The 24,630-nt window shown below is 34.6% G+C and overlaps 2 protein-coding genes across 2 annotated transcripts; both read left to right on the top strand.

Annotated features, from left to right (window-relative positions):
* The first annotated feature begins 1,744 nt into the window (after positions 1-1,744).
* LOC135835260 (putative uncharacterized protein DDB_G0286901) lies at positions 1,745-7,039 on the top strand. Its single transcript, XM_065349437.1, has 5 exons — positions 1,745-1,870; positions 2,750-2,825; positions 5,093-5,287; positions 5,392-5,566; positions 5,675-7,039. The coding sequence occupies exons 2-5, from the start codon at positions 2,781-2,783 to the stop codon at positions 6,736-6,738; spliced, it is 1,479 nt and encodes a 492-aa protein (XP_065205509.1). The 5' UTR covers positions 1,745-1,870; positions 2,750-2,780; the 3' UTR covers positions 6,739-7,039.
* A 4,419-nt stretch (positions 7,040-11,458) lies between these two features.
* Positions 11,459-24,210, top strand: LOC135835261 (serine protease gd-like). Its single transcript, XM_065349438.1, has 9 exons — positions 11,459-11,840; positions 11,996-12,205; positions 16,865-17,051; positions 17,139-17,283; positions 17,367-17,548; positions 17,664-17,785; positions 19,921-20,085; positions 20,238-20,394; positions 23,764-24,210. Exons 1-9 carry the CDS (start codon positions 11,838-11,840, stop codon positions 23,943-23,945), a joined length of 1,353 nt encoding a protein of 450 aa, XP_065205510.1. The 5' UTR covers positions 11,459-11,837; the 3' UTR covers positions 23,946-24,210.
* Positions 24,211-24,630: the final 420 nt, after the last annotated feature.

Here is a 24,630-nt window from a genome sequence, read left to right as displayed (position 1 = left end):
CACCCCCAATTTTGGGTGAAACTTTCGAAAGAAAATCTGGGGCATGTGATATATCGAATTGTATATTTTCGGCGACGCTGAACACGAATATGACGTTAGATTTTTGATAGGACCCCATACACGGCCCCCAGCACCTCTCCAAAGGGGGTAAAAGTTCAAAAAAGTGTTTTGTTCGTGCGACACATGGAATAATATGTTTTTGGTGACGCTGAACACGAATATGACGTCAGATTTTTGATTGGACCTCATCCACGGCCCCAACAATTTTTTTTGACTTTTACCTATTGGGGGAGGTTTTGGGGACCATGGGTGAGGTCGATTTAAAAAACTATGGCTCGTTTCACCGTTCAAAAGTTCTTGAAGATCATAGCTGCGGAAAGTGGTTAAATTGTGCTATCACTGTTATCAGTAGGGCAACCCAAAATATGCTCTCATTCAAGGTAAAATATTCAATATATATTCGATTTTTTGAATTGAGGTGAAATATTCGACAAAAATATTCGAAATCAAATTTGGTATCGTTTCACTCTCCTTCACAAGCACATTACAAAAATGGCTGCATCGTTGGGTTTTGTTTCCGAAATCACATGCACTATTCGCAATTTCGCAAAATGGAACAAAATTGTTGAATTAAAATTCTGTTTTGATCGTCAAAAAAAGAAAAAAAATCAAAGCTTAATTTAAAATTCAATCTTCATCATAATTTCATCAATCATCAATATCATCATCATTAAAAAGAGCCATTTTTTTCATCTTCAACATTCTGTGAAAATGACGTTTCCTGTGTTGCGATTCTCAAAATGCAAAAATTTTCAAAATATTCAAAAAAATTCGATAAATTGCGAAATATGTGGTAATTTTAGACAAAAATATTCAAATAGCAATCAAATATGTGAAAATATTCATTTTAAGGCAAAATATTCGAAATGAAGTAGGTCTTAAACGAAAGGCAATTTTCTGAAACGTAAAATGATTTTGTTACATTTTTGTAATCGGAGTGCAACAAAAAAACATTCAAAAAAATATATTGGGTTGCCCTAGTTCTCAGTGACTTAGTGTTGAGCTGAGACCACTTTCCGCAACTTTGATCTTCAAGAACTTTTGAATAGTGAAAAGTATAAAACTTTCGGTAAAGACCCATCTTAAAGAGGATAATTTTACGAACATTATGCTGTATTAAAATACCCATAATGTCCACTGAAAATGTTGAGTAACTTTAGTTCAAAGTTGAATACTTACTGCTTGTAGCTTGTTTTCGCAACTCAAAACTTTGAGAACTTTTGAACGGTAGAACTTTCGGTAAACCCCCATCTTGAACAGGAGGATAAAATTACGAACATTTTGAATCTTTAAAATACACACGTGTCCACTGAAAATTTCGAGTATTTTTAGTTGAAAGTTGACATATATAGCAAGAAAAAATTGGTAAAATCAAGTATTCATTAAATCGTTAATTTTGCGCAAAATGATAAAAATTTAACATCAATCGATAGGGAATTTCATCGTCTTTAATTTGAGACTGCACAAAAGGTCACCCAAACCCGCGAACAATAGGTATTGAAAAAATTGTATTTTATACACGAAAAATTGTATGCATCAGTACAGCTTTACGTTTGTATACCCGCCAAGATGCACGGAACAGTACGATACCACCCTCTCCACAACCAGTTAAAAGAACGAACGTTTTTGCTCATCTTTTTTTGATTCACAAAAATCGTTCGCTCAAACACGACTTGTGTTTTGTTTACAGTTTTCTGATCGAATTTATTTCTGGTAACCCGTTCAGTTGTTAGTTATCATTGTGGATTTGTTTGAGATCGTTGCTGTGTTTGCCGTGTTGCCCTGTGTATTCGGTGCATTATGTTTTGATGTAAGATGCTTTTCTATTTCAATTTAATTTTTTATGTATTTTCCAAACGGATTTTCAAATTGTATACAGTAGTTGTGTTTTGATATTTCAAAATTCTTCCGATCATGTTTTTCCTTCAAGTTGGTAATCTTACTATATTTTCACATTTTTCTGAATTCTTGGAAATACTCGTGTCATTACTGCTAAAAATGGACTGACAAATCATCTATTTTTGTACAGTTTTCAAGTTCGAAGTGTTCGATTTTGTACAAATACATTTTTTTGAAAACAATTTGAAAAATTCCTTCATTCACAACGATTATGAGCATACATTTACCTTTTTGATTTTGAATTATGGGTAAAAGATATAAACATTTTTTTTCAAGTATGCACATCAGTTTTGTGACTTCGCTCTAGGTGCATACCTAATACCTATCTTGATATGATATTTTTTCAAATCCCAATAAAATTAGTTTCTGAGAAAAGTAGTTAGAAAAATATCCTATGAAGCTACCTAATAATACCATGCTTTAATTATTTTTCTTCATCAGTATTTTAAATATATTCGACGCGCAATTAGTGTTTTCGTGTGGAATATTTAGTTACAGCAGGTATGCCTAATACCAGAGTAGTACCCAATTTGAAAAATTGAGCGGTAGCGTTTTGAGAAGAATTTTGCTTATAGTGAGAGTAACTCTATCTTCTTCATTGTGAAATTCTTCTGAAAAACTGTAACGCATGGCTATCAGATTTACAAAAAACATTATATATGTATAGTACCTAACATTATTCTCAGTGCATATTCAATCAGTTTTTTTTTTTTTTTTACAAGTAGGTAGGCGTAGGTCATTTTTTTTGAAAGGCTGCAGAAATAATCGAGTACCTATTTTATACTTCCAGATGAAGGTCAACGCAATATGTCATTTTTTGGATGATGAAAATTCGCTCAATATTCAAAATGTCTAATACTTTGAAGGTAAGTTGAGTGTAAACAAACTCCTTTTTAATTTTGTTTGATCCGTTTATCCATTATATAAGTGGGCACCAATTGTCTTATTTTATAGCAAAATTTATTACTGGTAAATTGAGGGGTAATATTGTGAACAGGGTGTCCACTCATTTCTGGAAATGATTTTCCCTGACTTTTCCAGGTTTTCCAGACCACTTTTCTCAATTTTCTATGCTCATCCCGTACTTTAATTTTTTTAAAATTTGGGGGGCGGGGTAATTTTTTTTCATAAGCTTCTCTACGAACTGGATACTTCTTCGGATACAAAAAACAGCTCACCTTGATTATTAACTTTTCTAATTAAAAATAAATAAAACATGCATCAAGTTTGGCCAATTGATAAAATACCTATGTAAGGTGCACCGGGGGAAGTTGGAATTCGGGGTAAGTTAGAAAACTTGCTCTAGCGCCTAGAGGTTTATATCTGGCGAAGTGCCACTAAAGGTGACTTGAGGGTACTACCCCTACTTCATCACGGCATAAAAATTTTCGCGATTCAGTTTCATTTTAGATGTCTTTGGTTCAATTGTATTTTGTTGTTGTTTTGAACTTATTTTGAATTTGGTCTAAAATACAGACTTTCTATTTCTTAGTTTTTCTCATATAGCGGACGAACCGTGCGTCCTAGTGAAAATCTGATGAGAGTGATCTCAAAGAGAATTAAATTCTCTACAATTTTGTTTCTATGCAATTTTTCTAGGACGCTCGGTTTGTGATCTACGCCTCTGCAAAGTTTAGCCTGTTCTGACTTCCCCCAATTGGGGTAAGTCAGGACAGTTTATATTTTATTCCACTGAGCGAAAGCTACTGTGTCAATCGCGCTCAAATTTTTACCATAGGTTAAGAACCCTTATGGGAACCTACATAATAAATTTTATCCATATTGGTTCATTAGAAGGGGAGTAACAGCTGGTCAAAGTTGAAATTGCGAAAAATCATTCTGACTTGTCCCGGTGCACCTTAAGTCATTATAACTTCTGAAAATTTTTCTTTTCTTTTTTTGATTTTTGAAGGCCTCAAAATGTGAAATTTGTTTATCTCAAAGTGAGAGACAAATTGCCCGAGCGAAGCGAGGGCGAGAACTTTCGAAAATTTTCATTTCACGATGCCTGAAAACGAGTTTTTTTTTTTTGAATGCGAAGAGTGTTTATTTTTTGGTTTTTTAAATTTTAATATTGGAATGGATGTTTTTTTGAAGCAAGTTTACTCTTGAAAAAGAAAAGAGAACAGGATCGAGCGAAACGAGGGCGGAAGCTTCTGAGAATTTGAGTTTCGAGAGTCATAAAAACGAGGTTTTTTTATGTGAGGACAAGTAGCTTTTTTTTGGTTTTTAAAATTTTAGAATATTTGAATTATGTTTGTTTTTTTTTTAGTGAGGACGAAGTAGCTTTTTTTTGGCTTTTAAAATTTTAGAATATTCGAATTATGTTTTTTTTTTGAAGGAAGTTGATTTTGAAAAATAAAACAGAACAGGCCCAAGCGAGGGCGAAAGCTCTTGTAAATTTGTATGTACATATTTCGAGATGCTTAAGAACGATGTTTTTTTTCGTGAGGAGTTCATTTTTTGGCATAAAAACTTGATTTTTATAATCTAGAAATTTTCATGTTGCCTTTGAAAAAGAAAAGAAGCCCGAGCAAAGCGAGGGCAAAAGCTTTTGAAAATTTGCGTTTCGAGAAGTGAAAAACAGTGTTTTTCTTTCATCACAGGTCCTTATTCAGAATTTTCAATTGATCGTTTTTTTCAAAATTCCAGGGATTTTGCGTGAAAATTACGAAATTTCCTGACTTTTCCAAACCGACCAAATTCCCTGACTTTTCCAGGTTTTCCAGACCTGTGGACACCCTGTGTGAAAGTCGCCTTAGTCAGCAGTGATTTTTGTACAAATCAATGAAAACGTTGTTGTCCTGCTTCAGTGATAATGTAAAAACTTCATGGTCATTGGTCAAGTATTAAAAAAACATCTTCAACTATCCCAGAATGCATTACAATACTCATTTTTCCCTTTAAAATTGATGGAATATGAAAAAAAAATGTTTAGTTGTGTGAACAAAAAAATGACTAAGGCGACTTTCACAATTAGCCCTTCAATTGAAGAAAATGTGGAATGCACTAGTAAATTACTGTTTATTATTTGTATGACGACGTTACTGTACGCAGAAATTTTCAAATGTCTCGTGTGTAATAAACATATTAATTTCAAAATACTAAACTTAATTGTTACTGTGTTTTACAGTTTATTATTTGGTGTTATCTAGTTCATTCTAATTATGCGGCTCGACGTCCAGTTTCGCCATGTCCTAATGTTTTTCAGTTCGAAGGAGAACCAGAAAACGATAGATGGTCTGGTGTGATTAACTTTTCATCAAATATTGAACTAGCCGGTCTGACATATAAAATTCAATTGGACAGACCATCTCAATTATTAGTGGTAAATGAATGGGCTATTTTTAAAAGATGAATGTACTTATTTATGTTCAACTTGCATTCTTTTGAGTATAGCTAAGCTAATGCAATTTTTTTTGAAATGTGTAGTCATGGGATGGAGAAGTACGATCGGATGACAATACTTTGTACCATGTAAATAACCAGTATCGAGTTCAGAGGCCTGGAGAAATGGGAAGAGCACAAATCATGGTGAAATTTGATCCAGCTTTTGGTGTTCCGAATATCGCTAAAATTGTGATCAATGGAAATACCGTTTGTTCTAGTGAGTATATGTAGCTAACTTGAGTACATAGGTACCTGAACCTATAACCCACTGGTAATTTTCTTCATTCCTCTACGTTGATTGTAATGTATTTCTCTTGCGACTTAGTTAATGGAGACGGAAGGCCTAACGGACAAAACAATGGAAATCGTGTACCAGGAGTTGTTCTATCAGCTGATTCGACTACAACCGAGAGATTCGACCCAAGTTTCAACGAAAATGAAGACAATAGACCAGATTATACTTATGGTTCGCAGAGTGGCAACCCCAATTATGGACCTAATTATAATCAAGGGAATGCTAATTCCAATATACCAAATCGAGTACCTACTAATGTCAATAACTACGGAAATCAGAATATACCTTCGAATAATTATGGAAATTCAAACGGCCCCTATGGCGGAACTAGCAATACAAATGCTGGTTCTTTGGGTAATCCGAATTACGGTAACTCGAATCAAGGAAACCATAACGGTCCTTCTGATGTCATTTATCCGTCGAATAATTATGGAAATTCAAACGGCCCCTATGGCGGAACTAGCAATACAAATGCTGGTTCTTTGGGTAATCCGAATTATGGTAACTCGAATCAAGGAAACCATAACGGTCCTTCTGATGTTATTTATCCGTACAATCCTCAAATTCAATCAGGATCCGGTTCCTCTTACAATCCTACAATTCAGTCAGGCTCGGGTTCCATTTATGGAAACAATCGGCCACAATCTTCTGATAATAACTACAATAATCCCAATCAAGGAGGAGGAGGAAATTGGCCGAACAATGGTGGCGGAGTAAATGGTGGATTTTCTAATAACAATGCTAATTCGAGCAATACAGCCGTTTACAGTGCTAATAACCAGCAACAAATTCTTCAACTTGTAAACAACTTATTAAATCAGCAACAAAATCAAAATGCCAGTTCACCAGCTTTCGTAGTTGCCATTTTACCTGTGCCTGGCTCGCCTGAGCCTGTAATCACACGTAATGACTCACTGATAACCACCGAAAATACTCAAAAATTCAAGACAACTGCCAACTCAAATTTTACAACGCCAACAACACCTACAACGTCTTCTACTACGAGCAGTGTAATTAACAGAATTCGAACAAGCACTTCTACTTCGAATGCAAAACCAACGAATAATAATGGCAATGGCAATAGTAGGAGCTAAGACTGATTTTTAGAATAAAATTGATCTAGATAAATGTAATTAGATACCTGTTATTTTTCATAAGCCATAATTTATTTTAATTACTGATTACCTACATATAAGTATTTCATTTACCTATTTGTATCAATTTTATACTATGTTATACTCACATGTACTATGTCTGTAGTGATACTATTATTTATACGTTGCCATTTGCGTTTTTTTTCATTTTGTTAGTTTAAATTTGACATTTCTCAAAATGAGTATGCCTAACATGTTTTGCATTTTTTTATCTTTAAAATAATATAAAATATTTTCTTTATTTATATCTACCTTTTTTATGATATACACAGTACAGTCAGAAAGTTCCCGAAAAAAATCCGGAACTCAAAAAGTATAAGAGATAACTTCAAATTTTTTTTTTTGATTTTCAATATGATCTCCATTTATATCAATACATGCTTTAGAACGAGTAAGAAAGTCATTAAACACTTTCTGGAACACTGATTGTGGTTTGCACTTGAGCTGCCTCGTCCGCGCTTCTTGGACCACCGGAATCAATTGAATTTTTCACCTTTCATGATTAATTTGAGCATCGGAAGTAAAAAGTAATCTGTATAGGGGCCTGTAACAATCAAATTTTAAAAATCTGAATCGCTTTTGGGCCAGCTCAATGAAGTCTTTCGAAGCTGAAACGTGCTGAAGTTTTTGATCTTCAGTTAAGGAATATGGAACGAATCTGGTGCAAACTTTTCTCTTACCCAAATGTTTGGTTAAAATTTTGTGAACACCGCCGTGAGACATGTTTAATTCATCAGCTATCATGTCAATTGTAATTCGACAAGTTCTCTGTAAAACGAACCCCACAGCTTCAATTTTTTCCTCACAAGTTGCGGGTTTTTGGTCTGCCTTCTCTGGGATCATCTTCAATTGATTCACGTACTTCCTCAAATCGATTGTACCACTTGTATAAACATAATGTCGATATATTGGCTTCTCCGTAAGCTTGGTGAACCAATTTGAGTGTTTGTGCACAAGTTTTTCCAAGTTTGTAGCAAAATTCAACTTTGAAGAATCAGACATTTTTTTTACTAATAAATTTCGGCGAGGAGACAAAAAAAGCTTCTCTTTATAAATTTGTTATCATTTTATCACTAATGCGTCGATCTTGTTGAAACCTCGTACCTGAATAGAGGAAACTTCAAGGAATTCAGAACTATTTTTATCCGAAAGGTAGGGCTAGTAGATTTCGAGTTCCGGATTTTTTTCGGGAACTTTCTGACTGTACTGTGTACCTACTTTTGAAAAAATCAAACAATGTAATTTTTTGGAGGTATACCTATTATTACATCAAAAATTCAGGTAGGTAGGTCCGTAGGTAGGTATGTTACTCACGTGGGAACACTAATTACTAAGGAAAATATTTCACTTTCATTTCATGGAGACAAGTCAAACGAGTGTAGCCGAAAGCACTCGACAGTGCACGATGCCGAAAAGTATTCTTAATCTCTAGTAATTAGTCAAGGGACCTACTTGAGCCGGCAGAAACGAAAATGAACGAATCAAAGCTAGATCGAAAGGGGACCACCTCAGGACCCCAAATCCAAAATTTCAAGTGCTAAAGTTGATTTCTCGATTTTTGGTGAATTTTTGAAAAATGAAAAACCCAAAAAATTATCAATTAATACCAAAAATAGAAAATATTGATGAAAAATGGAATTTTCTCGGGAAGTGGCTGAGATGGTGTCCCTAACTCATTTACGACTATCGAAATTCGTAAAACCTCAATTCCAGTCATTCTGGAGCCTCCAGCGATTTTTTATCATTTCTCCAGAAACTTGAAATTGCTGTGGAACGGCTAAAAATCAACTTTAGCACAAATAACTTTGTTTGGGGCCTATGTGAGTTGCCTTTAACCATTTTTTGCGGTTGTCGCGAAAATCGGCGTCTGCCGGTTCAGATGTGTAGGTATTTTTGATCACTGGAAAAAATGACAAAATTTGAAAATGTCAACTATTCCATCTTTTGCCATACTACCTATCCGAAATCGAGCTCTGACCCATTTTCGACGTTCCGAATAGGTGAATCCTTCATTTCGACCATTCTGGAGCCTCCAGCAATTTTTTATCATTTCTCCAGAAACTTGAAATTGCATTGGAACGGCTAAAAATCAACTTTAGCACAAATAACTTTATTTGGGGCCTATGTGGGTTGCCTTTAACCATTTTTTGCGGTTGTCGCGAAATTCGGCGTCTGCCGGTTCAGATGTGTTATTTTGACCACTGAAAAAAATGACAAAAATTTGAAAAAAAATGATAAATATTCCATCTGACCGATTTTCGACGTTCCGAATAGACAAACCCTGTATTTCGACCATTCTGGAGCATCCATTAACATTTTAAAATTTTGTCATTTTTTTCCAGTGGTCAAAAATACACATCTGAACCGGCAGACGCCGATTTTCGCGACAACTGATATAGTTCATTCCGACATAAATGGTATAGAGAGAACTGATTTAGAATTCCCTGCTATGGTGGTTAGATTTTTCCAATTATTCCCTAAGGGTGGAATAATTGTATTATTGCCTGGATAGCTCAATTGTAGAGGCTTTTAAACATTATGCCAAATGAGTATATGCAAAGTTATGTAGTGAAGAAGGAAATAAATTCAATCATCAAGACAAATTAAAAGGTATTTATTAAAACGTAATTTACATAGGCGATTCGTAATATTTTCCAATATCAACCCTTACCTAAGGACCGTTTTAAGCCAAAATAACACATATCCTATAATGGGTACCATTACACAACTAAATTATTGACATCATAATATTATACGGCACTGATAATAATACGATGTAGAAGTGAATTATTTCATTAACACTAAGATTAAAATTAATTAGATGAATGAAAAAACCCCCCGATTTCGCATTCATCTATCTACACTAATTAATTGGTAAAGTTAAATTAATTAGTAAGATTGTGTGTATCAAAACTCACCAGTTATACTGTACACGTTTGTCATCGCTTTCCTGGGCCTTACTAATACTAAAGGCATTGATGACACTTAACCAAATGAGGCACATTTTAATTCTTTGCCTATCTCGGTGATGCCCGGGTGCATCCCAAGATATCAAAAAGGTACAAATTATTGATCATCGGATCCATGATCGCAATAAAAGAAATTAACCACTGACCGGAGTGGTGTAAATTAAAAGGGTAGATCATGATTTTCATCATCACAACTATGAATAATTTCTCCACTTAAGGTAAGAAATTATATGATAAAATCATGATAGTACGGACATTCGCGACGAGGGACCACATTTTGCTGCAGCTCTGGAACCAAGTGATTTTTGGCGCTAAAATGATTCAATTTATAGAAAATAGGGTGAAATAAGAACCTCCCCCGTAGTCACGTGGTGTAAAATAGACAGAAATGCTCGCGGTGTCGGCAAATCTCAAAGAGATGCCGCGACCTGTCAATAAGCGAGCATTCTTTGCAATAAATTTACATAATTAATTGCCTATTTTCCCTATTTCGGACAATAAACGTCATAGGGGTAGCAGAACCCTGTCAAATAAATTATATTAGAAATACGAAGGGTTCTTCTACCTCTGACGTCAAATGTACAAATATTCGAGGATTTGTACATTTCTAGCTCTCTAAGATAAATACACACGTTTCCATATTATAAGGGGTAGATAAAGTAGGCATCCTTCTAAGGGGTACTTAACATAAGAACCACCTTAGCAGGTGCGGGCCAACCACACTATGTCACAACCGCAAAAAATGGTTGAAGCCAACCCACATAGGCCCCAAATGAAGTTATTTGTGCTAAAGCTGATTTTTAGCTGTTCCACAGCAATTTCAAGTTTCTGGAGAAATGATCAAAAATCGCTGGAGGCTCCAGAATAAATGGAATTGAGGTATTACGAATTTCGATAGTCGTAAATAATAAGTTAGGGATGCCATCTGAACCACTTCTCGAGAAAATTCCATTTTTCATCAATATTTTCTATTTTTGGTATCTATTAATTGATAATTTTTCAGATTTTTCAATTATCAAAAATTCACCAAAAATCGAGAAATCAAGTTTAGCACTTGAAATTTTGGATTTGAGGTCCTGAGGTGGTCCCCTTTCGATCTAGCTTTGATTCGTTCATTTTCGTTTCTGTCGGTTCAGGTAGTTCCCTTGTCAGCCTGTTCCTATTTGGTTGACTTTAAATTTTTGCAAGAAATTTTCCACTCTTCTGCTTATTCCGTTACAAACCTTACAAACCTATTATTGTCGGTACCTATTATGAAGGTTATACACACATTAATAACGACGCCTGAAAATTCTCTTGTCGGTACCTACTCATTTATTTACATATTTGGAAAAAAATTCCAACTGTAAAAGCTGTGTGGTCATATGTTTTAAAAAAATAAATTTTTACCATCTACTACAAAAATAAATCGTTTGAATGATTCACATGAGAACGAACTATGACATCGATTGTTTTTCTCCTCGAGCAATAAGTTTCTTACAATTTAACGTATCAAAAGTCATCCTAATAATATTGAAATTTTTTTTATCGAAACACAAAATTCATTTGGTCACACGTGTGCGGAGTGTGTTTTTATCAAACTAATATTGGCGCCTCTTTGACATAGGGTCAAATTTTCCTCGAATGAAATAATTATACACAATCAACCGTAGTCATTACCCAGAATAGTTCCATAAACTGGTTTTTACGTTGTTCCGTGATGTTTTTTCAGACTTTACTTATTAGAATCTTGTAGGACGTTTTAATACAGCGACTGCTGCGTTGATGAGCCAGACACTCGTATGCTCGTTGTCTTGTTCTTGATCATTTTCTTTTCTCGGAGTGTTTAACATTGTGATACTTACCGAATTGAATAAATTTTACCGTGTATTAATGACGTTATTTTAATTGCGCGCGCATTTGTCTCATGATTTAATCATAAGCTGCATCTAAAATTTATTTGTTAGGTACATTTCCGCGTGAAAAATTTCTGATACTTGGACAATTGTATTGTAAACAATCAGCTGCTGCGGTGTTGTTGTTACTCGCATAATTAACTTCCATAATGTAAAAAGTCGCACGATTTATAAAATGGTAAGTTATTGAAATTGAAATTTGTTTTACTAGTTAAATTCGTATCTAAGATCTATGTAAATAATTAATGTAGGTAGCTTATCTTTTCATAATAAGGTATCAAATCACATAATACATTTTTAACATTTACGTACGTTTTTTAAAACGGTGTTTAGCGGTTTTGTGGTTTTATTTTACTTGGACTATTCGTGCATTCTCATGCTGCATTCATATTTCCCGCCTCTCCATGTCCGAGGGTATTTACCTACGAAGATGTATCAGCTGAACGAGATAAATGGTACGGTGAGCTGACCCATACACCGTCTAACACCATTATCGGGGTTACAATCAGATTTTTGTTGGACAGACCAGCCCATCTATTTGTGGTGAGTACCTTATGCTTCTTGGTATTTTTTGGAAAATTATTCGCTGCATATAGTTCTGTGTGCTCTTCCTCGTGATTTTTGTAAAGTTCTACTCATTTTGCGAAATTCAATCGAAATCAATTCATAACTTTCAATAATAAACACATAATGATATAGGTACAGTGACTACCTACCTAGCCTCAGTGAGATTACCCGAAATAAGCTTAAAAAATTTAGAGATAGAGTTCAAAGACACTTGAGGATACTTTCCTACTTCTGAACGTTGTTATCTACTAGAAGATATATCTACTTACTTATTAAACTTGAGCAGTTTTTCGGAAAAACGTCCAAGCTGCTAGGTGTAGACAGCTACTACATGTACAATACATATTACATACATATAGCTAGGTACTCATCTACTTTCAGATGAAAAAAAATGAGAGAAAACAAATGCATTAAGCTTGGAGAAAAAATACCTAGGTCATGCATTCTGAAGGAGAAGGAATGAAGGATGGAACAATAGGCAAGGTTAAAAACCATACAGAAATTTCATCAATATGAAGCTAGGGTCTTATGAGTAGTAGGTCTAGGTACCTCAATAAAGCCAGAAGCTAGGGATAAAAAAATCCAAAATTACTTGTGTATGACTATAACAAATTGGCCACTTAAAACTAACCCACTACTACGTAGGTATCTTTATTCCAAATCATACCACCGAGATAAATGTTTCTCTAGCTGCGTGCAAGGACAAACGGAAGGAAAATAATTGAAGAAGCAAACGAGAGGAGGAAATCACCAAGTGTAGAGCGCAAGTTGCATATTTTTTTAAATCTCAACATTTTTGAGAATCATTTCTTTAGAAAGTCCCAGAGTCTTGAGGTAACCTTATAAAATGTACTGTCAAGTATGAAAAAATACTTGAGATAGATTCACTGCTATTTTTCAAAAATTTTGCGCATAGTGCTTGAGCAGCACTTACTAACCTAGTAACCTCTATATTGTCAAAATTCATCTAGGTCTCAAAATAAGAGTCATTTTTCATACTCGACTTTGGGTTATTATTTCTTTTTCAAAAATAACTTGTTTGATCCATGTTTCCGAGGAGAAGGGGAGAGGTCACATCATCATGAAACTTTCAGTAGTCTTGATAAAATTATGTATTTTTGCTTTCTTCTAGAATTTTAAAAAACTACATAATTAAAAATTACAATGTTTGCTCAACCAATCAAAAATTATTGTTTTTGAGTTTTGTTCATTGCTTAGTTTACTGAAGAGAGCTGAACTTTCCGTATTGAATTTTCACGTCTCTCAAAATATTTTTGAGAAAAATTTGAGATTTTTGAGAGGACCAGTGTGCGAGCTTTACTGGCTGTGAGAACGCATGGAGTATAGTTTACATCTCGAAATGAAATTTTGTCAACTCAACACTCAGCATGAAAATGTATCATGTTACCTAGCACAGGTACCTAGGAAATATAACTTTTGTTGAACTTTTTCCATTACGAAATAACATTTTTTTGACTAATTTTTGTACAGAAAAAGTCAATTCTCTTAAAATCGAGATCATTTTTCTCAAAAATTTTATAGTTGTGACCATTGAACATAATTATTTTGCTAGTTGGATAAATAGATAGGTGGTAATTCATTAATTTTAAAAATTAAAAAACAATTAGTACGGGTACCACCGCGAAAATTTCAAAAAGAGTGCAACCAATAAGATATAGAATTTTTGCAATATTCCCTCGAAAGGGGACCATTTCCCGACCCCGAAACCACCATTACATTTTTGAGATCGAATTGCAAAACCGATTCAGGGGTTCCCAAAGTAGTGAAAATTGAGTACCTCTGTTGTCATCTGTTTCAGCCAATAAATCCTGACGAAATGGGAGTAGGGGGCTGGTTGTGGTCTCAAATAACTCGTATTGGATCACTCTTGAAATATCTACCCACGACCTTTCTCATTGAGTGATACTCAACATTTCAGTGGTTCCCAAAGTTGAACTTTTAAATTTCAAGCTTTTCAAGTCACGCATTCAAACAAATATTGTCGGTGAATAAATTTTGCAATCGAAAAATATTTCAAATAAAAAAGTTGCGGAATTTCATGACGATTTCAAAAATGCGTCATGATAGGAGTTGTGATAAGGGGGGGTGGAACGTCAAAAAATGCGATGTAGCAAAATTTCATTTGAACCTGAATTTGCATTTCTTACAAAGTTTTGAGCTATTGAACTGTTGACTTCAACCGAACTTGAGATAGTTGAGATTATTCTCGATACATTCCGCCACCATCCACTTCCCCTACGCCCCACCCCCCTCACGAAAACTGGAAAAATGCTCTCTTGAACCTGAAATTTCTTTTCCAAAGAGGTTATTCTGTGACATTGTTGACTCCAAGTGAACTTTAAAGATAGTCCATTATGTATGTAGCCACAATCCACGTCCCCCTCCCCTCCCCTTCCCTTCCCTCTTTAAAGCTGTAATAACCACTCTTCAACCCCTGAAATTGCTTTTCTTATGAAGTTATGCTGTTAAATTGTGCACTCCAAGTGAACTTTGAAGAATTCTTTATGCGTGTAGTCACAATCCACCCCTCTCCCTCCAGCTACGCCCCCATTATCATGAAAAGTACATTATGGTTGTGTGGTTGAATTTGATCCCAAAAATCGCCTAAAAGCCTTGCTTTTTAGCAAGACATTCCCTTGAAATGTTGTCAACATTTTCCCAAAAAATGTCACTTTTCTACTGAAAAGCTGCAGAGTAGCCTCAATGATTGGTGGAATGTTATTTCACCAGTCCAACCAACCAATCATGTGCTATCATTATTATCATTTACTGTGACCAACCAAAGTATTTTAGTAGAAAACTTTTTTAGGGGTACTCGATATTTCTGGGCACCCTGTATGTATAAGATCAAAGATATCAGACGTACCTACCTACTAAATTTTATTTTTGACTTGCTTGGAAAAACTATACGATAGGTAGGTACCTACGTGCCAGTCTGCGTAAAATAAACAATTTATCTAGTCTTTCAAATGCATCTGTTTGATATTGTGGGGTTTTATTAATGATTAACAATCTTGTAATGAAAAGACGAGTGAGTTCAAAAGTCAAAAAATTCCGTGCAACGCAATCGATTTTCTAAACACACAAAAGCGAAGGCATTAGTGATTAGAATGTATTTATAGGTACAAGGTACATACTTGTAAAAATGATTCAATGGAAGTCAACACTCATTGTGATCATGATTTAAAAATAATATTAGATACTTATCAATAAAATATTTCGAAATAGAAAATTCAGTCGATACAATTTCATTTATGTTAGTAAAAAGTTCGATGTTATTTTCACTGATAATTATTCAAGTGCAATTGCGTATAGATAAAAATGATGCTTACGTAGACGATGAATTAAGCTGGTTTATCATTAGAAAATTAACTAAGCATCAATTATGATTCGCAAGCTACAACATACCATATTGCGTATTTTTGAGAAAAATATTCGACAGTAGGAATTTTATTTTTAAAACCAACGAATGGTTGTTTTTGATTCCCTTCAGCACGAGTTCTATGGATATGTACCTATCATCTTGCTAGTACATATATGAGATTCATATTTAAACATTCTATGTCATCAGATGAATTATTATGAACTACATAGTACATACCTATAGGCAAATGCAAGTGGTATTCGTAAATAAATAGGTACCTACATGAAGAAGATGAACTGAATGTACAGAGTGTGCAGAAATATCGAATACCCCAAAAAAATGTACGTTAGCATCGTGAAATAGATGCATATGATTGGTGGAATGTAATTATCCCGACCCAACAACCAATCATGTGTTATCATTATTGTTATTTACTGTGACCAACCGAAATATTTAACACAAAACCTTTTTTTTGGGGGGGGGGGGTATTCGATATTTCTGTGCGCCCTGTAATTTACAAATAGGTACTTATGTATGTAGGTAGAATACTATAACTTTTACAATTTACTTACATTGAATTCCAATGAATAAATGAGTGCATCCTAAATTGATGGGCTAATTGTAGTTGGAAGTGTATAATTATTATATACGATTCATATAGGCAATGCTAGATAAACTGATAAACCAAGTTTAAAAAAAAAAAATCTGACCTATGCTCGATGGAATTCCCTGATCGAATAGGATGTACATTGTACGTTTAAGAATATGCGTACTCGTATACATCTTCCTAGTTCCTTTTCTATCTCCATCGACACATTCTACACCTGCATGAAACTAGTGTTCATGAGTCATGACTTTTAAAGAGGCAGTTTTCAAATAGGTAGGTACCTATCAAAGAACCAAAATACCCCAGGTGACTGAAATTCTCAGTTATTTATTCTATTTTTAAGAAAATCGAGTGGAAAATTCATTAATTTATAGGTTTAAAAATTAGCTGCTCTACTAGTTTTTTTTTTCAAACTCTCGTCAGTAAAAGAAGATTCAAAGAGTGGACGATTCTTGCAAAACTGGCTTCTACTTCTGCGTGTTAACGACAGACGGTATAAGAGTAGTGTAAAGCGATGTTTTACAATACATATTCATAAAAGAAATAAAATTTCGCTTCTAATCAACTCGACTCGATAGCGATAGAATAAGTATGCGTAGTTCTATAACACTTGAACTTGCATTTATAATTATTCTTTTTACAGTCATGGGACGACCCTGTAACGTCAAACGACAACCAACTTTTTATTATGAATAATAATTCAGTTCGGATAGAAGCGGGGGAGACTATTCATTACAAAGTGATGGTAAAATTCGACCCATCGTTACCAGTTCCTTTCGTTCAAACAATTCATTTCAACGGCAGAAGAATTTGCCCACCAGATCTACCTCGTAAGTTTGCGTGAAATAAATTCTGGGAAAATGGTGGTAATAATTTCCTATGTAAAATTATTTATAACGATGCCATACATTTTGTAGTAACCTTATCTGTGGGAGAAGGTGTTACAAATCCGCGACCAGATTTGGAATTTCCCGATCCCTTCGATAGTGTGCCAGACATTCAAGGGACAAAAACTACTCGTTATGGGATTTACGCCAGTACTACCGAATTAGACAGAAACCCGTAAATCAAATTTATTTGAAGCCGAAGAAATAAAAAAAAAATGTATTGCGAAAATAACGTACCTATTATTTTTTTTTAAACAGGGCTTCCAGAGATCCGGATTATCCATGTGGTTTAGTGAATATCGCTGTGCCCCTCATAACCCATGGAGCAGTGACTTCAAAAGGTCAGTGGCCTTGGCATGTTGCATTATACAGAGCAGAAGGAGTAAATTTAAATTTCAACTGCGGAGCTACTTTGGTTTCCAAAAATAAAGTAATTACTGGTAAGAAAATGGAAAATTTGTTTTTGATGCGATAATTTTAAATTTCATTATTTAATACCTGCGCATTTATGCAGTTGTGAGTAATTATGGATATTTTAATCTTATTAAATTTTAGCTGCTCATTGCGTAACGACGGGAGATACTGTCAAGAAACTGATAAATCCTAATCAAATTGTTTTGTACCTTGGTAAACATAAGTTGAATCAATTTGTCGAAGATGGTTCTCAAACAAGACAAGTGCGTTCAACTTTTTCTCATCTTACAGTACCTACCTATACCCATATTTTATTAATTATTATTGTATCTATACGAAGGACCATTAGTACCTATTTGATAGCTGGCAATGAGAAAATCGAATGATACCAACACACAATGGTTGAAAGTCCATTTAATCTCTCAGGAACAAAACATTCAATTGCCTTATCTATGATTCATTTATTGATTTAAAAATCAAAAAAAGTCATAGCAGTCTGCCGCTACGTAAGAGCCAAATTTTTGTGCCAGAAACATTGAAGGCTCTTGAACTACTCGCAACCTCGCTTCGCTCCTGTGCTTCACCTGTGTTTGGGGGAGGGGGACAATGTCCCCCCTACACCCCCTTGGACTTCACCCAACTACCTTCGGCGATTTTTTTCATGTTCCGCGCTTCGCTTGAGCTACTCGCACCTCTAGGTCAATTTGGAGGGGCTACAGGCTGTCTGAAAAATTGGAAAACGCTTAAAATGCCTAAAAATCCACTTTTTTGACCCTGGAGAGAGGTCAAATCGGGTTGGAAGGTTGAAACTTGCAAAAGGCACTTCGGATACATTCTTTCAATGTACGGTGAAAATTTGGACCCTCTTGGTCAATTTGGAGGGGCTACAGGCTGTCTGAAAAATTGAAAAACACGTAAAATAGCAAAAAAATCCACTTTTTTGACCCTGGAGAGAGGTCAAATAGGGTTGGGAGGTTTAAACCTGCAATAATCACTCATGAGGCACCCTCCCATTGTATGATGAAAATTTGGACCTTCTAGATCAATTTTTGGGGTGAGGGGGTCATCAAAAACTGGGGTCAAATGTGGTTTTCCCCACCTTAATTGGAGTGGGGATGATCTAGGAAGCTGAAATTTGGATATGTTGATCACAATGAGAGTACTGACCAATGGTATGATTTTGGACCCTTTTCATCTATTTGGGGTCATATTATGCCCCTCCAAAAAAATGACCTTTCTGTAGAAATGGGGTTGGAAGGTTGAATTATGCAAAAGGCACTTCGGGTACATCCTCCTAATGTACAGTGAGAATTTGGACCCTCTAGGTCTATTTGGAGGGGCTGTAGGCTGTCTGAAAAATTGAAAAACGCGTAAAATAGACCAAAAATTCACTTTTTGACTCTGGAGAGAGGTCAAATAGGGTTGGAAGGTTGAAACCTGCAATAATCACTCATGGGGCACCTCCTCATTGTATGCTGAAAATTTGGACCTTCTAGATCAATTTTAGGGGTGAGGGGGGTCAAAAATAGGGGTAAAATGTGATTTTCCCACCTAAAATAGGGTGGAGATGACCTAGGAAGCTGAAATTTAGATATGTTGATCACAATGAAGGTGCTGACCAATGGTAAGATTTTGGACCGTTTTCGTTCATTTGGGGCCATATTATGCCTCTCCAAAAAAATGACCTTTCCATAATTTTTAACTTTGACCCTTAAAACTTCAGGGGTCAATTCTAGGTCCTAAAAGAACCCCATTCCTCAAGTTTGATCTCATTTGATCAATTAGAACAGGTTCCAGGTCATAAAATGTAAAAATCACCATCGCGCTGAAAAGTGCTGAAACTTATAAATATATAAAATCTGACACACCGGGAATCGTCTAGTTTGAGCTCAAAACGTCGAGAACTATCAAAATTTTTGACCCCCGACCTTTTTATCTAAAGTTGGGCCTACCGCAATAGCCATTATTTTTTACAAAAATTTGGCTAAAAATAAGTTTCAATTTTAAAATTTTTTAAAAAGAAAATTGAAAAAAAATATTGCAAAAATTTTTAATATCCACAACTTGACTGGTATGTATGTTAAAGTCTAAATTTTCTTTGAGCAGATCTAGAGTTTTTAACGAATTTCTACCGCGATCCCAATTTTGAAACATGCGTATTAGGTAAATGGGGTAAATAGTCAACTTGAGCAACTATGTAACAAACAAACTTGATTGGTAGGGATAGGGAATTCTTTAGATGTATCTCTACCTAGTACCTACCTACCTACCTACCTACCTACCCATATTTCTTCCTGAGTTCCGAAAAACTCGCCTTTATATATTTCTACTAAATACATGATATGAAGTGTTGGAAAAACCTTTCCTTTAATTTTGTAATCTTTTTTTTTTGTGGTAGGTTTCAAAAATAGTTACTCATCCGAGTTACAACGGAGAGAGTCATTATGGTGATGTTGCAGTATTAACTCTGTCAAAGAATATCGATTACACCAATTTTGTAAGGCCTATTTGTATTTGGGAATCTGTCAATGGAATTTCAGATATTATAGACAGAGAAGGAAGCGTAAGTTCTCTAATTATATGTACCTACCTTCCTGTTTTAAATCATGAATACTTATTTTAGAATTGATGATTGACCATCCCCCTATCAATACGTAAATTCTGAAACTTTCATGGAAATTCTATTGTAATAAATATAATTTTTGTAATTTATAGGTAGTTGGATGGGGCTTAGATGAAAATGAGCAAACAGCAGATACATTGAAGGTAGCCAGGTTACCTGTGGTTTCTATGGAAACTTGTATAAAAAGCTATCCACTATTTTACTCTCAGTTTACTTCAAATGGAACTTTTTGTGCTGGATCTCGCAACGGTAGGTTTATATCCAGGGTCACGCTTGTGACCCCACCCCGCTCCCTCCCCCCGAGAGAAACATTTTGATTATTTGCACATTGTGAATTTTGGGTTTGGAATGCATATTTTTGATTGAATTATCAAGTAGTAGGTAGCTACTAAAATATGATGAATTTATTGTACATCAAGTTTTGGAAATCAAAAATTATGGCTAAAATTCATATCATTTTTAAGTAGGTATTTAAATGATATAGTGTAGATAGGAAGGATTAAGTGAAGGTGGTTATGGCTAGAATTAATACCATTGGGGGGGAGAATAGAAATATTCCTTAGGCGGGGAATATTTGCCAATACCTAGCTAGATAGCTCAGAAGGGTGTAGTCTTCCTAAACTGCCCTATACATCATTTAAAAGAATAACCTAATAAATACGACGATATACTATTTATACAAGGTTTATTTACATTTTTTACATAAATTCATTGACCTACATGATTCTACATTTGTGATGCGCTCTGTGAAACAGGACCACAAGTCGGAAAAATCGAAATTGATTTTTTTTGCTTAATTATTAGAGGACTTCATTCTGAACATTTTGAGATAAAAATATCGAAATTTGGTTGAAAAATACCAGAGACACGGCGCCTCAAAGTTTTAATTTTGAAAAAATGCTTTTTGAGAAAAATCAGTTCAAAGTTTTTTTGCGTTTCCGAGCACATATTATTTTTTTACTTCAAAACCACTTCACATATCGATCTGAAATTTTAATAGGTATGTGTATCCTGGGTACCATGCGATGCTATAAAAAAAAAATTACGTCAAATGGATGGATGGTTCTGATATTATGCAAGGCATGCATAAATTCATTACTCACAAAAGTAGGAAAATGACGCAAGAAATTTGAAAAAAAAAACGTAAAAATGTGTAAAAAGTGATAATTTTACAAAAACTCACGACTTGGAACAGAAATGAGTGAAAATTTTTTTTTCAATTTTTGCTGGCAGCTGTACTCGAACCCGCGACCTCCGGAGTCCCAAGCTATCACTACAGACACCCAGCCACCAAAACATTTTTAAAAAATGGGTTTTCTAATGGTATATAACTAATTTTATTGTGAAACTAACATAAATAACAGGAAAGAGCAGAAAAACATCACCAAAAGGTGATTACTGACTTGTGACCTATTTAAAAATCTGATATGCGCTTTTATAACACATAATTAAGGACGAACTAACCAATATTTTGCGCTGAAAATTTGTACACAAGTTCTTAGAAATGTGTTCTTTCAAAATATAACAAAACTTGAAAATTGATACAGTAAAAGCTCGTTATAACGCTCTTCAAGGGACCGGAAAAAAAGAGCATTATAAGCCGAAACGCGTTATAAGCAAAAGTCTCATTTTAACGCTGATGAGCGTAATACCGCAAATTCTCTTTTAAAAGCAAAAAGAGCGTAATAAAAGAAGTGAAAATGTGAACTTTATTTTGAAACTGAACAACTGTTCCAGTTGGAAATAGAAAAATCTGAAATTTTACTTTGATTTTGAGGTCTGCTATAATATAAATGATTTTTTGGTAAAATTTTGCCATAAGTTTTTTTTTTTGCTTTTTTAAAAATCAAAATGCCAAAATTTTCAGAAAATGAGAATTTTTTACACATAAGTAAGTTTTTTTTCGCAAAAAATTGGGTTTTCATTGTTAAAATTATTAAAGAAATGTGATTTTTCCTAAATTTTAGAGCGTTAAAACGCGATTTATAATCGCTCATGAGCGTTATATCGCGATTAATTTTACATTGCTTTAAATGGGGTTGTCTAGGGACCGGAGGAAATCAGCGTTATAACGAGCTTTTACTGTATTTGTCATCACAATTCGATTATTTTAATGTACTGAACAATTTTATTTTCCGACTTGTGGTCCTATTTCACAGAGCGCATCACATTTGTTTATTGTTACAAAGGTCCTAAATGAATTTAAAACAAAGATAGATCTCACCATACGTGTGATGGAGTAGATCAACATATTTTTAATCATAGTCCAAATTTATAAGACGTCATCCTACCCCATCTTCGAATGTGTAGAATGGATGAATTTTGCTTAAAATAATATTTACACAAGAAAACAACATTTAAATTAGTCAATTAGTCATCATAAATCACGACGCCCTGCTTGTAATCTATGCGAAATGAATACAATTTAAAATAAAGTAAGTGTATCCTACTTACCACAAACTATAGGCATTTTCCATCACTTTCCTGGGCTCACCTAATACTACGAGCTGTCGATGGAACTTAACCAAATGAGGCACATTTAAATTCTTTGCCCATTTCGGTGATGTCCGGATACATCCCAAAATGTCAAAAAGGTACACTTGTTATTAACCGTGAATAGTTAGGTTAATCTAGGTAGAATTGAAAGATTATCCATCAAAGATGAGATGGAAAAAAAAAGGACTAACGCCATGGTCTCTGATGAGATGTCCATGGCTTAGATTTTATCAACGGTGACGAGGGAACTAACTATCGCGACTTGTCGGAACCCAAGGGTCTAGACTACATATTTTAGTTGCCGGAACCATGTCCGAAGGCATCCAAAAAGCATCTAACTTTCAGAGTAAAAATCTGTATTATAAAGAGACTTGAAATAGTCAAATCTCCATTCTCCGCCCCTATTTCTGGGGTACCAATAGCGTACTTGCTAAGTACACATAAATTAGACAATTTATGTGACTTTACTTATTTATTGCCAAAATCCTTATCTCGGGCTATAAACGTCAAAGGCTGTCAAGGGCTCGCGAACCCTTTCTCTTTTACATTTGCTGACTCGCGGGTGCGGCCTTACATGCGCGAGTAGATCGCGAGTACCTCAAGTACTTAGCCTATCTTTAAAGAATTTACACACGTTCCCAACATTTCATTATAAGGGGTTCATAATATAAGCACTACCTTCGGCAGTGGGGCCAACCTGCCCTCTGTCATAAAAAAAAATAGTTCACTCTTCTTTTCCTTTCTTTGCACAGAATTCAAAACTTTCCACCGTTCATTTTTATAAACAAGTACAGGGTGCGCAAAAATATCGAGTACTCCAAAGAAAGTTTGTTATTACAAATAGTACCTACCTATAGGTTGGCAACGTGATGTATATGCATATTATGCATATGATTGGTGGAATGTTATCACCTCAGTCCAAGGACCAATCATGCACTATCATTATCATCATTCACTGTGACTAAAACTGAAACATTTAGAAGAAAACTTTGGAGGTATCTACTCGATATTTCTGCGTACCCTGTACTTATTGTTAGGTATCGATATATACCTATACCCAGTAGATTTAAACTTGGATTTACCTGCAAATGCATCTCATTAATTTGGAATTCCATCTTTCAGGTACTAGTCCTTGTAATGGAGATAGTGGCGGTGGTATTGTATTCAACAGAAATAACGTGTGGTATTTGAGAGGACTTGTTTCACTTTCAGTCGCAAAAAATGGATATTTATGCGATTCCAAGAATTATGTTGTATTCACAGATTTAACGAAATTCAGCGATTTTATTCAGGCAAATCTGTGATAATTAGATAATTTTCTACGCTATAGTTAGGTGCCTAGTAGTCATTTTTCTCGAAAGTTTAGTGTTAAATATTTTATTTTGACTTCGGTTTTTTTTTTTTTTTTTGGTAATATGTAAATACCTTCTTTTATATTTAAGTTAATAGCGAATGTACCTATCTATTGATTTTTTCGTATTTATTCGATACCTACCTACTTGTGTGTTTTTTTTCGAAGGATTTTTACAAAATGTATTTTTATAAAATAAATTACGTCGCGTTGAGTAATTTTTTAAAAACTTAATGAAATCTGCAATGAAAATTTCCGTTGGTGTAGATCGTTGCCAAATTCTCTGTGTATACTGTATACTCACCTATTTAAAAGCAGCCTAGATAAATGGTACCTGGATAAGTAAAAAAAATATGCCAATCGATGTAACAGAGATCTTCCTTACGAAGAAGGTAAGTATAAGTGAATGAGGTAAGTATATCTAGACTTGGATACTCACATCAGTTGAATACGTAACTCGATGCAATACTATACGTACAATGTACTCGTGATTGGGCGAGTAGGTACTACATACATTCGAGTAGAAACATTGAATTCTAATTTAAAAATTTGATGACACAAATTTCATCGAAATGTTTACTTAGGTACCTACTCAAAACTGCCACTTGGGTAAATCTTACTTCAAAAGAATGTACTTC

Source organism: Planococcus citri, chromosome 2 (genome assembly GCF_950023065.1).
Source record: "Planococcus citri chromosome 2, ihPlaCitr1.1, whole genome shotgun sequence".
Lineage (NCBI taxonomy): Eukaryota > Metazoa > Arthropoda > Insecta > Hemiptera > Pseudococcidae > Planococcus > Planococcus citri.
This window is presented reverse-complemented; position numbering and strand designations above follow the sequence as displayed.